General features: G+C 42.2%; 1 protein-coding gene across 1 annotated transcript; it reads left to right on the top strand.

Moving 5' to 3' along the window:
* Window positions 1–4901: 4901 nt before the first annotated feature.
* Window positions 4902–16409, top strand: LOC116329016 (carboxylesterase 5A-like). Its single transcript, XM_031750920.2, has 13 exons — window positions 4902–5054; window positions 7910–8111; window positions 8192–8330; window positions 11578–11711; window positions 11946–12099; window positions 12219–12323; window positions 12659–12760; window positions 13031–13171; window positions 13278–13358; window positions 13713–13854; window positions 15025–15174; window positions 15555–15627; window positions 15924–16409. Exons 1-13 carry the CDS (start codon window positions 4988–4990, stop codon window positions 16111–16113), a joined length of 1680 nt encoding a protein of 559 aa, XP_031606780.2. The 5' UTR covers window positions 4902–4987; the 3' UTR covers window positions 16114–16409.
* Window positions 16410–16655: the final 246 nt, after the last annotated feature.

Raw genomic sequence — 16655 nt, forward strand, 5'->3', positions numbered from 1 at the left:
TTGCCAAAATCAAAACATGGCATGAGGTAAATTCAGAAACATGTAAGGGACATGACGTTGGCTACATCTATCTTCACATCTAAAATGAAAAACTACAGATTAAAACTTTAATTCATCTAAGACCTATCAGCAACGGCCTCACACCTCTGACTCTCAAAAGCCACAGACACACTATTCTTTGATTTTTTACTATTTCAAAATCATTTGTGGAACCAACCAGAAGTCACTTTCTCAGATACACATAGTTTACGTTGCATCTGCTAAGTTTTGTTATTGGTTTTAAAGGATGACATCACATCACCACAGTGCTGGTTTCCTGTGTGTTCTCATTGATTTTACAATCATTTTTAAAGCAGCAACACAGCAAAATATTGATCCACATTGAGCCGTTTATTAGATCATCAGGTGGGGATCATCTGATTATGTCTCAATCAAGACAATGCCTTTGTTTTTGCCATACAACAAATAACACTCACTCTGCTTCAATATAACTCTGTTATATAACACTATGTTACTGAACACAGACTTATAGTCTTCTGGATAAATACACGACATGTTTGCTCCAGTCTCTTCATGGTGTGTTGTACAACAATGCAATGTACAATCTGTAGCTCCAAAAATGACCTGAAAATAAAACGAAGTAGACTTATAGAAAATGAAGAGTCGATATGGTAACTTTCTAGAAGCAGGCGAGCTGTAACACTGCATTTACTTTGCTGCTTCTGTAGAAGATTTGGAAGAAAACAGTTCAAACATTTAAATGCAAAGGGCTACATTTAACATTTTGCTGGTGGAGGGCCAGATTTAGTGCACAGGCCACTCTTTGCGTCATTGTTGTGGTTTTTGGTTAGACTAAAGATTCAGACACTTGAATATTGAGGTTTTTTTGAGACGCTACTTATGTCTTGCTGCCACAGCTGCCACAGTCCCTCAGGTACTGTGGGAAACATGCTAAAGAGGCTTACATATATTCAGGCCATTTTTTCACAGAGTTTCTCAGGTTTCTTTAATTTGATGGTGTTGAATTGCATAACAACAGCTTTATATCAGTGAATTGTTTCACAGTTTACACTCTGAGTTTGTCAGTTTTCTGTCCAGCACTGATACTTTGGAGATTTGTGTGGATTATGGGTAATTTCAGCCATTAATCCAAATTCCAGACTGTTTATTTGGACCAAGACATTAACTCTTTATTTCAACTGAGGTCAGCTGGCAACTTTTACACATTTTGGGTGTTTATTTTTTCCATCATCCATTTTTTCCCTCCTTATAAACTGCAGGAGTGGTTTGATTTTGCAATCATTTTTAAAGCAGCAACACAGCAAAGTAGTGGCTAGTTTTTTGGCTCTTATCACTTTTTAAGTTATGGTCCCCCTTAGATAAAGTCTAATTTATTTATGTGCCCCACATTGGTCTCTTGGCTTCTATTCAGTCTATTATTCTGTTTCCTGTTAGCGCACCTGACAACAACATGTGGATGTTGTGGTGTGATAACAAATGGACGGCTCTCAGTACAGTATGTGAGTTCACACAAGGCATTTGGATGTACCTCTGTTTGAGTCTCCAGTGAGAACTTCTGTCCAACTGTTTTGCAGGAGTCAGGTTTTGCACTCTATCACTCACTCCAAAGGTTTTGTTGTTACTTTCACAAGTGGCTAAAAATAACTGCTAGCTGCCAGCTTGTTGCAGTTTTCTGATAAATGTGTTATTGGTTTTTTTTCACTAGTGTAAAGTAGCCCATCAGCTAAGTAGGTGGCACTTCACTGTGGCCATTTGCACACAGGCAGATAAAAGCCTGTAACCACACAGGCATGTGAAAAAAAGGTTTTCTCAGGAGTCCTTTGAAAAACAAAGTTCAGCCTTACTGCTTCTATAGAAATGAAGAATGGATCAGTTCTACCATAACCCTAAACCTGCATGTGATACAGTTTGTTGCCTCATTTTGATCACAAGCAGGGTTTAAGGTAGTATTAATGCGTGGCTCAGTGTCTGTAAACAACTGTGTTATAGTCATTGTCATACTCAGAGTGTAAGCTCGGGTTCTGTGAACCTTCTGAGGAGGCTGACTTAAACTGACCTACAGTGCTGCTGCAGGAGATGCACACATAACTGGAAGCATTAATTAAAGACAGCCGGCATGATGCATTTCCAGGACTTGTGTCATACTTGCTGCCATCAACTGTGCAATATTTCCTTGTCTTGTCATTATTCTGCAGCTTGTTGCAGGAAAGCAGGATGAGGTTGATTTTCTACAAGTCCTTCATGCTCCCAGCACAAGTTATCAGAACTTGGTGTGTTTGCTTGGCCTCTTGAAACACTGTTTTTCTGCTGATTGTAAAAAGGTAAACACACTGTTGCCTAACTTGAACTTTGGGGTGGAAGACTGCACTGACACGCTGCTCACTGTTTACTCAGACAAACCTTGTAACTTCTAAATTCTGTTTGTAACATCAGCCAGTCTCTTGCTGTCTTTATTTTTGTCATGCTCACATACTTCATTTGTTTTATTGCTCAAAGGCATGTTCTGCTTTTTCACCATACTGTCAACATCTGAGGTGTTTGGGCAGCAGGTCTGGTAATTGGCCTATTTTCATTCCCAGGGAGTGAAACAAAGTTAAAGTACCAGGTGTCCTTGGGTGGAGCTGTGCGACCTAATGGGGTATGTCATCGGTGAGATAAGTATCCATCAACACATTTAGTTTTTAATTGCTGGATTTTATTGTTCCAAAGGAAGGAGTTTCACCCTAACCAAAAATAGTGACGTGAAACCGAAAGTAAAAACACATAAAAACTAAACAGACCAGTGAGTAAACTGGAGACACAAACCAGGACCTCCACCTGTCCCACCTCCTTGAAGACATTGTGTGTAAAGTTATATTATACAAAAGTGAACACACTAGATACGATTTTTAATTACAATCTATGAGCAATGTGCTTCCTATTATGGCCACATATACAATCAGCCACATTACAAAATGGTTTCATCAAGAAAATAAAGCAGATGCTTGTTGCAGATAGGAGAGGATTGCCTAATCAGAGAAAAAAATCAGAGCTGTGCAACCACAGTGTACCTTAACTCAAAAGAACACGTTTGAAATGTGGTAGAGTGGATGATTGGTTGACAAATTGATTGGCTCAACAATGTGCAGTTATCGTATTATCTCTTGGACAAAAATTTCTAATGTTTTATCAAAAACCGTGGATTTAGAAGACCAACAGCTGGCTGGGTAGCTTCCCAGGAAACATTTATAGTTTAGGGACTTTAGATCCACATCCATGCGATCCTGTCAGTGTGGCATTTATTTGTCTCTTTGCATTTTTTTTTACTTAACATGAGAGAAAACAATCTTAACTCCTGAACTGTTAAACATGGGGACTCAACAAGGGCCAAATGCCATGTGGCATGTAGAGGAGTTTGGGATCTAACCCGTTCTAAAGTTGAAAGTTGTCAAATGAACTGAGCACAGTGATATCCACCAACACCGCTGGGCTGTCAGTATGCCAATTCTAAATGTACTACATACACTTCAACAGACCAGAGATTTACCAGAGTATTCAGTTGAAGCATGGGGAGCCTCACAGCACGAAGGTTGGAACTCGGTGGGGACCTTTCGGCGTGGGGTTTCTTGTCTGCACGTGCTCGGGCTTCCTCCCGCAGTTCAAAGACATGAATGTTAGAGGAACTGCTGATTCTAAATTGGCTCTAGGTGTGTTAGTTCTGCAAGTCAGCCCAGAGTGACTTCCTGTCTCTTGCCAAATGTCATCTGGGAAAGACTCAAACCCAACCTTAAATACTTAAAGTACTCAAATATTTTTGCAGTTAAACTCCTTCATAATTGCAGTCTGTAATATCTGAGAGGCAAATATTGTACTTTGTACTCCAGTAGACTGAATTTTGTATATTTAGATCATTTATTCTCTCACGTCTTCCTGTCTGACTGTTCTTTTCCTATCCTCAAAACCATTTATCCAATCCACTCCAAACTTGGTAGATCTAGTCCTTGGGAACTGAGCATGCAGAGTGCTGAATTTGATGTGTTTTGGATGTAATTCACTAAATACTTTAATATACTTTCAGAACAAGACCATAGGAGCATTTGACTTTGATTTCAACTCTTCTGTTTTAGCCATCATAGCAGACTGAACCTTCCTCACACTGGTAAATATAGTTGGTGTCAAGAAATCCTACCTCAATAATGCTTTAAATACGTTAAATCTGTACACAGTATTTGACAACAGTGACATAACTTTACTGTATTTTCTCTCAGTTACGTTGTGTTTGATGGGGACTCCACATGGCCTTTCTACAGAGAAGGTCTGTACACACACTCAACCAACACTTGTTTGCTTAGTGAAGCACATAATGTGACAGAAAGCCCTCAGCTGTGAAAATATTATGGATCACCTTTTAGTGACTTTTACAAGAACACGAGGAACACAAGCGACACAGAACCCACAGCAGCTTTGCTCCAAGGATTTTTTTTACCTTTTTATTGCGTTCACTGCGATCATTTACAGAAGGGCCACGGCAGAATGTGCACAGTTCATTTCACAGTTATTTGAGTTTGTTTGTTGTACTGAATTTCATCTCATGTACCTCCTCTCAGTCTGACAGCAGTCTGTTTTCCAAGAAATAGAGAACAGTGCATATTTACCATACTGGTAGGAGTATACCAGTAATGTGCAGCACTAAGAGGGGGGGTCAAAGAGCAGGATTTTCTCATTTTTGACTCTGCGGTCAGAGTCCTGCGTGAGGTTTAAATCAATAGAAGACTCCAATATTTATGCTGAGCCGTGGCTATCGCGTATTGAGTGTGTGTGAAAGAGGTTAAAAGTCTGTGTACTCGCTTTATTTTTTGAATGCCTGTGTGTGTTTGTGAGTGTATGGGAGGTGCTAGAGGAGGGCAGGATAGGGGAGGGGGGAGTAGAAGGCTATTTCTCTGAGACTACTGTAATTCAGTCCGTCTTTTCTTTGAGCCTGGCCAGGATGAGAACAGCGCTGTTCATTGTTTATGTTCTTCCTGTGCTGATTGTGGTAGCACAGGCAACACCAGGTGAGACAACGCTTCATTTGAACTCTTATCTGGGAGGCACATGGTAATGTCTGCAGACAGATGGCTGATTCATGGGTTCACCACAGAATGTTATAGTATGTTAGCAGAGCAGAAAAGAAGAAGGAATTGTGTCAGATAAAGTATTATCATACTGATATTTGACCAAGGGAAACAGTTTGTCTTTGTTTTTGATGTTTGTTCCATGTATACCCCTTGAAATATCCCTTGAAAGTTGGCAGGTGTATTGGGGAGGATTTCAGTGCCAGGTTTGAGGGGTTTTTTGGATGAGTTAAGCTATTGTGGCTGAAAGTTGTTTCCAGTGTTTCCATGACAGTGAATGGTGTCTGCTTCAATCTCTGTGCAGGAAGAAGACCACACATACACACACAGGCATGCTTATGTGGCTATTTTTGTGTGCATATTTCTTAATGCATTCCCAAACCAAAACAAACAAACAAACAACCTTTATTTGTCACATACACAATTATACAGAGTACAACATGTAGTGAAATTCTTCTGTCCGAGCTGCGAACAGGCTGCAGACATAGCCGCGCCATTCCAGGGCTCGGTTTTAGCATGAGGGGTCTAGCCAGGACCCTTACTGGATACCGGGTGGGAATCGAACTTGTGACTCCCACTCCAAAGGTGTGCAGTCTTACCACTACACTATCAGTTATCCCAAACGTTTACTACCACCCAGAGAAAATAATCTGGGGTTCAGTTTCCATGAAAAGGCACTGGACTAGTAAAACCAAAACCATGTTAAATCATCAAGCTTCACTACATGCATGCTTAACACAGTTCAGTGTTAAATGAAATATTCAGACAGCAGATGGCAGTAAGTGGCCATCAGAGAGTAAAAATCCACAGTAAAGGCCCACTAATGGAAAGCATTTTGTTAACTAGTTAAACCTTCCTATTTGTTACAAAGAAAAAAAATCTGTCACTGGGCCTGGGAAATCCACCTGATGAGTTTTCTTGAAGGTAGGCTAAACATTTTAAAGCTACACAGATTATGTACCTTAAAGCTGATACAAAACACTTGGATTGAGCCAATTAAGCTACACAGAAGCAATGATTGGACACAAATACAAAGTCAAAGAACAGCTTCACATATTTGGCATCTGTGAGCTGCTGCTCCACAGTCAGGAGGCCCAGGACAGGGTGGCATGTGGAAGGGCCAGAGGTCAAACCCTCTTTGAGTAGTGACAAAGTGCACAAAGCATACTGCATATGATTTATCACTAGTTGTTTTTAAGTATAAACCCTAATTCCCAAAAATTGGGCTGTGCAGAGAAATGTGAATAAAAACAAAATGCACCTATTTTGCAGCAGAACACAAACATGTAAACTGTTTGAGAAAATGTGCAGTTTTAAACATGAAGGTCATTTTGAGTTTCATGCAACACATGCAACATCCCCTCTTTTTTCAACAGTCTGTAAATGTCTGGGAACTGAGGAGAGCAGCTGGTATTTTGTCCCCTTTTCGTCTGATAGAAGATTCTAGCTGCTCAATAGTCCTGAGTCATATAATGTTTTCAGGTGGTGAAAGGTCAGGACTGCAGGCAGGCCAGTTCAGCGTTTGGACTCTACTACTCTGAAGCCACGGGGATGAAAAAGTGGTTTAGGATTATCTTGCTAATATATGCAAGACCTTCTGCATGGCACGTTGCTCTAAACCCTCTTAGTCTTATACCTGTGCTGTCTCCGTGGCACCATGACACTGTTGTAGTCCTGTTCCTATGTTCTCCCTTCATGTTCCTTTGTTTATTTCTCTGTGTTCGTCTCCATGTCTGTTTCTTGCCCGGTCCTTTTGTGCTCCCACTTGTGGTTCAGCCTCTTGTTATCCTGTGTGTGTGTTTAAGTCCTCAGTTTCCCTTTGTTCCTTGTCACGCTGTTCCCGTTTGATCTGTTTCCCTCTTTTACTCTTAGGTATCTTCTAGTTTTCTCCTTGACTTGAGTTTTCGTATCCTTGTATCTTTGAGTTTAAGAGTATCCTGTTACAGCTAATAACGCCGCCTTCTTTAGTTTACTCGTTTTGTTTCCGAGTCCTGCGTTTGGGTCTGGCCTCTGCCTTCCACACAGGACTACGTCACACTTTTTAGTCAAGCTTACAAAGCGTTGCTGCCCTCGCTTTAAACATTTGACATATTTATCTGTTTTCTCTTGTGAACTAAATATGAGTGTGAGATTTGTATATCATTGCATTCTGCTTTTATTTGTATTTTACACAGTATCCAAAATGCTGACTTTAAGTAATTTGATTACTTAAATTTTCCATCTCAGTGTGTTATGTAAGTGCAATGTAAAAAGTTAATTTTAATAAAATAAAATGTACTTTGGCATACATTCAGTTTATACCAAGCATATTTTCCTTAATAATTAATTATTAAGGAAGTTAATACACAAATAAATAATTGATTTTATTTACCTTAGTTGCATTTTACTTAAAATTATTACTTAATATTTCTGAGGGTAAAGGTCTTTTCTTGAGCCGATTTCTGTTGAAGGTTTCTTCCTGTTAAAATGGAGTTTTTCCTTTCCACTGTTGACATGTGTTTGCTCATAGATGGTCATGTTGGGGTTTTCTCTGTGTTATTGTAGAGTCTTACAATATAAAGCACCTTAGGGTGACTGCTGTTGTGTTTTGGCGATGTATAAATAAAACTGCATTGAACTGAATTAATAATGATACATTTCAGTCATGTGACCTGCAGACATAGATCTGCTTGTGACTCCTTGAACTTTTACAAACAGAGAAACTACAAGCTGTTTTCAAACATGATCAGCAAAAAGTTAAAAGACTTCTTAAGACTTAAATGCCCCGCCCATTAACGGCACACTTCTTTCTTCAGCAGGGAGAAGTGACCTCGTGGTATCTATGAAAAATGGTCGAATCAGAGGAGAATATGTTAGTGTGAAAGGCACGGAGAGGAGGGCAAAGTGCTACCTGGGAATACCCTTCGCACAGCCGCCCGTGGGAGACCTCCGCTTCTCTGCTCCGCGGCCCGAGGAACCCTGGGAAGATGTGAGAGATGGCACACAACAGCCATCTATGTAAGTCACCAAAGAGCAGAACATTTTAACAGCACTCTCATTCTGAATCACACACTCTTCCTCATCTGTCTCCTTTTCAGGTGTATCCAGGATCCTGAACTAGTTGTGAATGTTTCAAAAGCCATGTCACTCGAATTCATCCCACCAGTGATTTCAGAGGACTGTCTGTATCTAAATGTTTATACTCCAGCTGAAGCAACTAAGGGGGACAAGCTGCCAGTGAGTAAAAGTGGCAGGCTACAGGGATACAGAGTATCATAGTCTAATACTTTATATAGTATAATATAACACTGATGTCACCACCGGATGAGTTTGGTGTCAACAAATATTTACGAGTTTAACCAAAGCCTCACAGACAGTTTCAGATGGTTTCTTGTTTCATGTCCAAAGATAACAGCAAATAATTAAAAAATAACTGCAAAGGAAGCAAAATGACAACAAAGCAACACAAAGCTCACCCCAGACAAAATATAGCAAGTGTTGGTGTCTTAAACTTCCTGTTGCATCGTCCAAGCGACGCCTTCTTAATATATGGGGTTCATGTTGCTCCTGACTGGGTAACACTTTTAACAAAGCCTTTCTTTCACTGTTTTCCATGGCTACACATTATTTCAGTAAAACATGGTCAGTACAGGAAGCACAGCAAAATGTTGTGCACTGTTTTCAGGCATCTAAATCCAGACTAAGGGGGTATCTCGCTCAGAGTCCTGCTATCTCCCAATATGCCTTGCTTATGTGTTGTTGCAACAGTAAAGGTTAAGCAATCACATACAGATCTTTATGGACGCATCTTAGTGCGAGTCCCCTGAACCCCACTGACATGGCCTCTGTAGTAATGTCTGTGTCAGCGTGCTGGAGAGGAGTCTGTTTGTTAGTGAATATCAGATTCAGGTAGAACAAAGTCCTGCAGAGTGTGTTTCAGGATCATATCAGGGCCATCGCTATGGGTCAACTGTGGAATTACAGTGAGAGCTTGGTTTGCATTGGCGGGCATATATCAGACTTGTTCCTAGTGAGTGTTGGACTCCAGCAGCAGCAGGGGTGCCTTTTGTCACTGAGTCTGTTTCGAACTTTTCTGGGTAGAATGTCTGGTTACAACCGAGGGACAGAGGGTGTCGCGACTGGTGGTTTCAGGATCTCATCTCTGCTTTGATGATGCAGTACTGCTGGCTTCAGTGAGTGATGATCACCAGTGTGAAGTGGAGATTAAACTCTGAGCCATGATTGCTATCTGAAAAAGGGTGGAGTGCCCACTCTGGTTTAAAAAAATAAGTTGCTGCCCAGAGTGAAGGAGACCTGAAGGGTTCCCAAGTACCTCTGGATTTTGTTAATAAGCGAGGCAGAAAGGGCTGGTGGTTCAGTAGTCAGATTAGGTTACGTCTCCTAGATGAGGTTTTTAGGGGATTGTGAACTTGGAGGATACCCTGGTGCAGACCCAGGGAATGCCAGAGATATTATGTCTCTTGGCTTTCTTGGAAAAGCCTCCGTCTTCCCGCTGAAGAAGTGGGGGAGTTGGCTGTCGAGAAGGAAGTCTGGACATCTCTGCTTGGACTGATGACCCCATGACTTGGACACGAATAAGCAGCTTTTCATCTGAGCATGTGCTTCTACTACTTTAACTACCATCCATCCATTCGCTTCCGCTTGTCCTTTTCAGGGTCGCGGGGGGTGCTGGAGCCTATCCCAGCTGTCATAGGGCGAGAGGCAGGGTACACCCTGGACAGGTCGCCAGTCTGTCCCAGGACTAACACAGAGAGACAGACAACCATTCGTGCTCACATTCACTCCCACATTCATACCTATGGGCAATTTAGACTAATCAATTAACCTATCCCCACAAGCTGCATGTCTTTGGACAGTGGGAGGAAGCCAGAGTACTCGGAGGGAACCCACGCGAACACGGGGAGAACATGCAAACTCCACACAGAAAGACCCTGGCGGAATCTTCTGGCTCTTGGCAAAGGCGGTCGCACTTTTCTCCTCTCCCTTCCCTGCTTAGTTTCTTGTGTCCTTGTCTAGTCTCGTCTATTTTTTTACTATTTCCCTGAAACACTGTCTCACAGTCTGTTCTCTAAAACTTAAAAGAAGAACTATGGATTTGATCAACTGGTCCCTGAATGCAATTGACACCCTCTTCTAAACGAGAAGCCTGGGCTCGGGTGAGCCTGAGTGTCCTGGAGGTACTTTCCCTGCCAGATACACAATGGACGGGTGGCATAACTGGAGGGTCGTGTTGATTGGAGCTGGCTTGGCCCTGGCTTATCGAAGATTAAAGAAAGCGGAATTGGCTGATCAAAACCCCACAAGGCTGCCCGCTGTGATTGAAACGATGGGACGAGTCGTGAGTTCTCAAAATGGGCTCATTGAGCGCAGCACGGATAAGATCTTGGAGAAGCTTGAGGCTGCCGTGAATACTCAGAATAAGACCTCTGAGCGAAAATTGGATTACATCTTGGAGAAGCTCACGGCGGTCGTGAGTTCTCAGAACCTGCTCTTTGAGCGCAAGATTGATAACATCGTGGAGAAGCTCACGGCTCTCCAACGGGAGATTGAGAGACCAGTGTCGGACTGTTAGAACAGCTTTGAAATTCACAAGAGTTGTTTGCACTAAAGTAAAAACCACCATCACTTCATGGGGCTTCCACTTTGGCGCCAGCTGCGGTTGCAAGGCTGGAGCTGAACAACAACACCCTGATAATGTGTTTAGACTGTTCTTCCCATTCTATGCAAGGCCACCTGGGTTGGCTGGAAGACTGTTTACTTAGCCTGGCAGGGCGAAGGACACAGTCTCAGCTGAACTCTGGACACACACACACACACACACACACACACACTCATCCCCCCTCCCCCTCCAAACGCCTTCGACGCTTATTCCCTCCCGATGCAGACGGTGAATCATGGAGACCAGCACATAGGCTGCAGGCCCGGATGTACTGTCTACACTGGCTGTCTCTCACCCTTTACCCACCCCTGTTGCTTGTCATGTGTTTCTTTGGTGTATTAAGAGTTTTTCATGTGCTATGTGCAGAGGTGTTTTTTTTTCTGTTCTCAAACTGATCTCCCTGTTGGAGCTCAGTCTGGGGGGAGTTATTTTTTCTCCTTGTCTTTCCCGATGTTGTGTATTTTCCATTGTTCAGTTCCGGGTCACTGCTTGTGTGGCTGACCGGCCAGCTACCTAGCCTGACCTGTCTCCCCAATGTGATGTTTGTGTATTGTATGTACGGTCGGCAAGGTCAGGCTCTCAATTGCCCCTCGGGGATAAATAAAGTCTTCTGAATCTGAATCTGAATCCGAATTGAACTCAGGACCTTCTTGCTGTGCGGCAACAGTGCTAACCACCGTGCCACCGTGCTGCCCACTTTAACTGCCACCGTTACTTTTTTCTTTTCCTCCAATCGTCATCAGTCTTGTGTTTCCTATGTGCAGAGGTCAGCTGTGATGTGCAGGTTCTTCGGCTGTGTTTCAGGTGATGGTGTGGATCCATGGAGGAGGTCTGGCTATGGGTGCAGCTTCACAGTATGATGGGGCTCCACTAGCTGTTTATGAAAACATAGTGATGGTTATTATTCAGTATCGACTCGGCATTCTGGGCTTCCTGAGGTAAGGACTTGTTTTCCTTGTGAGACTTTTCCTTAATCTCTTAACCTTTTCACATCCACCTGATCACATTAATTAAACAGTTTGGGTGGTCCAAATAAAATATTTCCAACAAAAGGTTGAGCTAACTCACAATCTAATGCCAATAATAACTCCAACTGGTTCATAAGTTATGTGGTGGATATTATGAAGTTAAAGCAATCCAAAGAAACTGTGTCAACTCTTCTTCTTCTGAAGCACTGGAGATGAACACGCTCAGGGCAACTGGGGTTTCTTGGATCAGCTGGCAACCCTGAGATGGGTGCAGGAAAATATTGAAGCCTTTGGTGGCGATCCACAGACGGTCACAGTGGCTGGAGAATCTGCTGGAGGAATCAGTGCATCCATACTGGTAAACATTCATTTAAGCTCAAATATGAGCACCTCAGAGTTAATACTGAGTAATTCCGGTGTTTGAGTATTTCATGAGTGTATATTTTACATGAATACCGTTTGTCTCTTTTTAAACAGACTCTGTCTCCACAAGCAAAAGGACTGTTTCAGAGGGCAATCTTTCAAAGTGGAGTAGCAACACTTGGAACCTACACTACAAATCATCCTTTGTCTCAAGCCCAGGTGCTGAAGTTTGAAATGTGAAGAATTTGAAGTAGTTCACAGTGACTGTACTTTATCAGCAGATCAGCATATCTGCTTTGTAGCTCCTTTGAAGTAGCATCTAAATCTGAATCAACTGGCCAAGAATGAACAGTTAATACTTCACTGCTAATCAAGTCTTCATCACCATCTAAACAGACATGCATAGATACGTTGTCCATGTTAAATAAATAAAGAAATCCTGAGATGGTAACAGTGAAACTGCTCAGCTTAAAGCTACACTAACTTCACTAAAGGGGAATGCAGCATAAGATTGTGTTGTTTGTGATTGTCCTTCATCTCCCTCACATACCCAGATTGTTGCCAGCCATACTGGATGTAACCACAGCAGCACAGAGGAACTGATCCGCTGCATGAAGGGGAAAAGTCAAGATGAATTAGTAACTGCAACAAAGCAGGTAAATGACAGTGTTAACACGTGCAAGCAGATGTAGACGAGTTCACTGAGTGTGAAGAAAAGAAAAACAGACAATGAGTCTGAAGTTGCTCGAGCCAATCGTGTGAAAACACCTGATTGGATTATGGATTATAGATTAATATCCAGTGCAAGAATAATGCTTAATTAAGGCCACTAGATGGCCTTAATGTGCATTTAAACGCTCTGGGCTGGCAAACTCCAGCTTCCTTTATCCATTTGGCCTCTGTTGGAATTTATCATTTCTGTGCAGATGAAAATTTTCCTCGGGGCCGTGGTGGACGGCGAGTTTCTGACTGACTTGGGAGAGGCTCTTCTTCAGAAACACGAAGTCCTGAAGGTTCCGGTGCTGATGGGAATCACCAACCATGAGTTTGGCTGGATCTTACCTCAGGTCGCACAGATACCTCTACACCACAGCATCTGTGACTGTTTCCACTCTCCTGATTTGCGTTTCCTGTTTAAAGTCTTGATCTAAATTTTGTTTCCGTGGATCGCAGAGCTTCGCCGCTCCTGGCTGGGAGAATGGAATGAACAGAGAGGCCGTGCTGGCGGTGGTGAACATGTTTAATCCTCCAGGGGTGAGCACGGCGACAGCTGGGCAGCTTTTCTTTATATTTACAACAGCATTGATTCAATGATTTGATTGAAGTTGAGGTGAAGTTTTTTTGAGCTCAGGTTAAAATTAGGACTGAAATGATAACAGGAGTTAAAATAGAAATCATACTTTTAGGTGCTGCTTAGTTAATTCACAAAATCAATAAAGTTAATTAAAAATAATACATTTGATTATTTTCAAATAGGAGAAAATTTCACAGGAACTCAAAGTGTTGAAGGAAGTCTATTTTTTTTTATTGCTTATTTAATTGCCTGCGGGGGGCGCTATAATAAAACTCAGCCTGATCTAATAGTTAAAACCTGTTTCTCTGTTCCAGGCCTCCTTTGCAAACAACCTCATTGTAGATGAATACCTACAAGATGCTAAAACTCCAGAGGAGATCAGAGACGGATTCACTGAAATCATGGGAGACCTGCTGATGACACTGTCTGTTGTCCGAGTGGCCGGGTACCACTCAGGTTAGAGAATGAGCTAACTGATCCAGCATGCCTTTATATTTAAACATTAAAGCAGGCGGATTTCCAAGGAATCCCAAAACCACACATATAAGTGCCAGAAATGAAACACAGTCATTCAGTCATTCAGTCTCGGGGCTCTGTATCAGAGACATTATATGAAACGGGACTCGGCAAATCCTGAACAGAAATCCGAAGAAGAATTTCGCAAAAAAACAAAACAAAAAACTACTATCCTGGCCTTGCTTCCATACATCGATTTTCTTCCACTAATCTGGGGCCAGGTCGCAGGGGCAGTAATCTAAACAGAAAAGCACACTTCCTCCAGCTTATCCGGGGAACACCGAGGTGTTTCCAGGCCAGCCGAGAGGTGTAATCTCTTCAGCATATCCTTGGTCTGCCCCGAGGTTGTTCCTGGTGGAACATGCCCATAACACCTCACCCAGGAGGCACCTGGGAAGCATCCTTGTCAGATGCCCGAACCAGCTCAACTGGCCCCTTTCGGCTACTCTGAGCTGCTCTCGACTGAACGCCTCGTCCTATCTCAAAGGGAGAGGCCAGCCACGCTTCACAGAAGGATAGTTTCTACCACTTGGTTTCACAACCTGAGTGTAGGGACGTAGATTGACCGGTAAATTGACCGCTTTGCTTTTACGCTCAGCTCTCTCTTCACCACGATGGACTGGTACAGCATCTGCATCACTGCAGCTATGGCTTTGACGTAATATTAGAAGGTGAAGATGCTATAATATTAGGGAGAGACTCCCAGGAATCAGACGATCTCCTATGAGCAGGACATGGTGACAGCAGGAAATAACAGTCTCTCTGCTGAAACAGACCAGGGAATAGAAAAGAGAGGCACAGGAGCTTAGAGACCAGTTCAGTGGCTGGTTGGTTAAAGCTTGTGATTTTGGTTGAAATAAACACTTTCATCTTGTTAAAATCAATTCACAATGCAGCTAGCTTCTCTTTCATTTCTGTGGTTATCAGTGCACCTACTTATCAGCTTAGTCTTTGCTCCTGTAATCCAACTGTAACTGATGCAAAGAAAGAAGCCCCTCAAAGCTTTAATCCAGTAGTGAACAATGACTAACATAGTGAGGGGAAAAGTTCACTTATGTTTAAGCCCAGCCTAACCATGCACCTCTCATCTTTGTCTCCTTGGCTGTTCAGACGTGGGTGTTCCAGTTTACATGTATGAGTTTGTATACCAGGCTGAGATATACAAACAGAACAGGCCCAGCTTTGTGAAAGCAGATCACGCAGATGATGTCGGCTTGATGTTTGGTGGATGTTTCTGGAATGGAAATATAAAAATCTTAGGTAAGTGTGTGTAATAAATTCCCTAATATAAATTTTTATAGTGATATCACCGATGAGTGAAAATTGTGGCTACCAAATGGCTACAAAATGTTTAAAAGGGACCTATTCTGCTTTCTGTCAGACCTTCATGACTATAATAATATAGCATTCCCACAGAAGAGAACACAGAAGCTCCACCCACATGCGGTTTCAACTCTCTGTTTATGTCAATCAAAGGGGGAAGAGTTAGACCAGCTTGTTTCAGATTGAGGATCCAGATTATCAGAGTCCAAGAATAAAAATTTCTAGCTGAAAATGGGCAGAATACATCAGCTTTAACCTTACGAGACTGTAAGTCAGAGGGCGGCTTTGTGACTGACTTTCCACTGTCCCATCTTCAGGCAACATCACCAAAGAGGATGAGAGATTTTGCAGGACGATGATGTCATACTGGGCTAATTTTGTCCGATCTGGGTGAGTAAAAACGGCTGCAAACTGCAAAACTACCGACCCTGTACTGCTGACTTCCTTCATGACATGTTAACTATCAACTGGTAGCAACTGCTACAGGACTGATGATGTACGGTATAGAAGAAACAGAAAAGATAACTCTTGACTGAATTAAACAGTCTGGCCCCAACAGATCTGCTTGTTGTTACTGACAACCTGTTTGCACATTATGCACATGTAAAGGTAAACAGAGGATATTTCTGCAGAATGAAAGAGCAGGGAACATATACTAATGATCTTCTGTGGATATACATCCCCAGCTCTCCCAATGGACCTGGGCTGGTCAGCTGGCCTCCGTACGACAGGCAGAAGCAGGAGTACATGGAGCTGGGCCCGACTCAGACCGTGAAACAGAAATTGAGGAAGGATAGGGTCCACTTCGCTACTGTCACCCTGCCTCAGAAGCTCCAAGAGTTGGAAGCAGCAGCCAAACTGGTGCCTGAAAACTGATGACTGCAAGCATGAATATTCTTCGTACTGCTTCCAAGTTTTACAGCGACAAACATCCAGAGTTATTTACAGCTTGAACTCCTTTTTCTTGGTTTTAGACTGGATTAACTGAGTGTCTTTCAGTGATTTCTAACAAAAAAATCCAAATTTTAAAGAAAAAAAATAGATGTTGTTGAAACAAGATAACGCTTTGTTGATGAACTTGAAATGAATTCTGAAAGCACAGGTCGTTTATGTACTTGATTTGCTGATTGATCACTTTCCTATAAAAATAAATAAATACATTTTGCCACTTATTTACAATTTACAATGCCATCATATATGAGAAGGCAACGGCTTAACCTTCGCATCAGCAGTCTTGACTATTACATTACGTGACTAATTCTTACGTGTCTAGAGCAAAGGAATATAGTTTATTATCATGTAATTAGTCCTACCCACACCCAGTAAACTGTCAGAGGACTTTAAAAGGACACTAAAATAAAATATTGGTTTTATAGGAAAGTTGAGTAATGCTGACTGACACTTGAGCTGAATTACTG

This window comes from Oreochromis aureus, linkage group 7 (genome assembly GCF_013358895.1).
Source record: "Oreochromis aureus strain Israel breed Guangdong linkage group 7, ZZ_aureus, whole genome shotgun sequence".
Lineage (NCBI taxonomy): Eukaryota > Metazoa > Chordata > Actinopteri > Cichliformes > Cichlidae > Oreochromis > Oreochromis aureus.

What these genes read in the sequence shown, in the direction of transcription:
- LOC116329016 (XM_031750920.2), top strand. Translation starts at nt 4,988, where the DNA reads ATGAGAACAGCGCTGTTCATTGTTTATGTTCTTCCTGTGCTGATTGTG. An exon ending in GGTAGCACAGGCAACACCAG is followed by an intron (nt 5,055 to 7,909) that starts GTGAGACAACGC and finishes TTCTTTCTTCAG; the next exon opens with CAGGGAGAAGTGACCTCGTG. An exon ending in GGCATTCTGGGCTTCCTGAG is followed by an intron (nt 11,712 to 11,945) that starts GTAAGGACTTGT and finishes CTTCTTCTGAAG; the next exon opens with CACTGGAGATGAACACGCTC.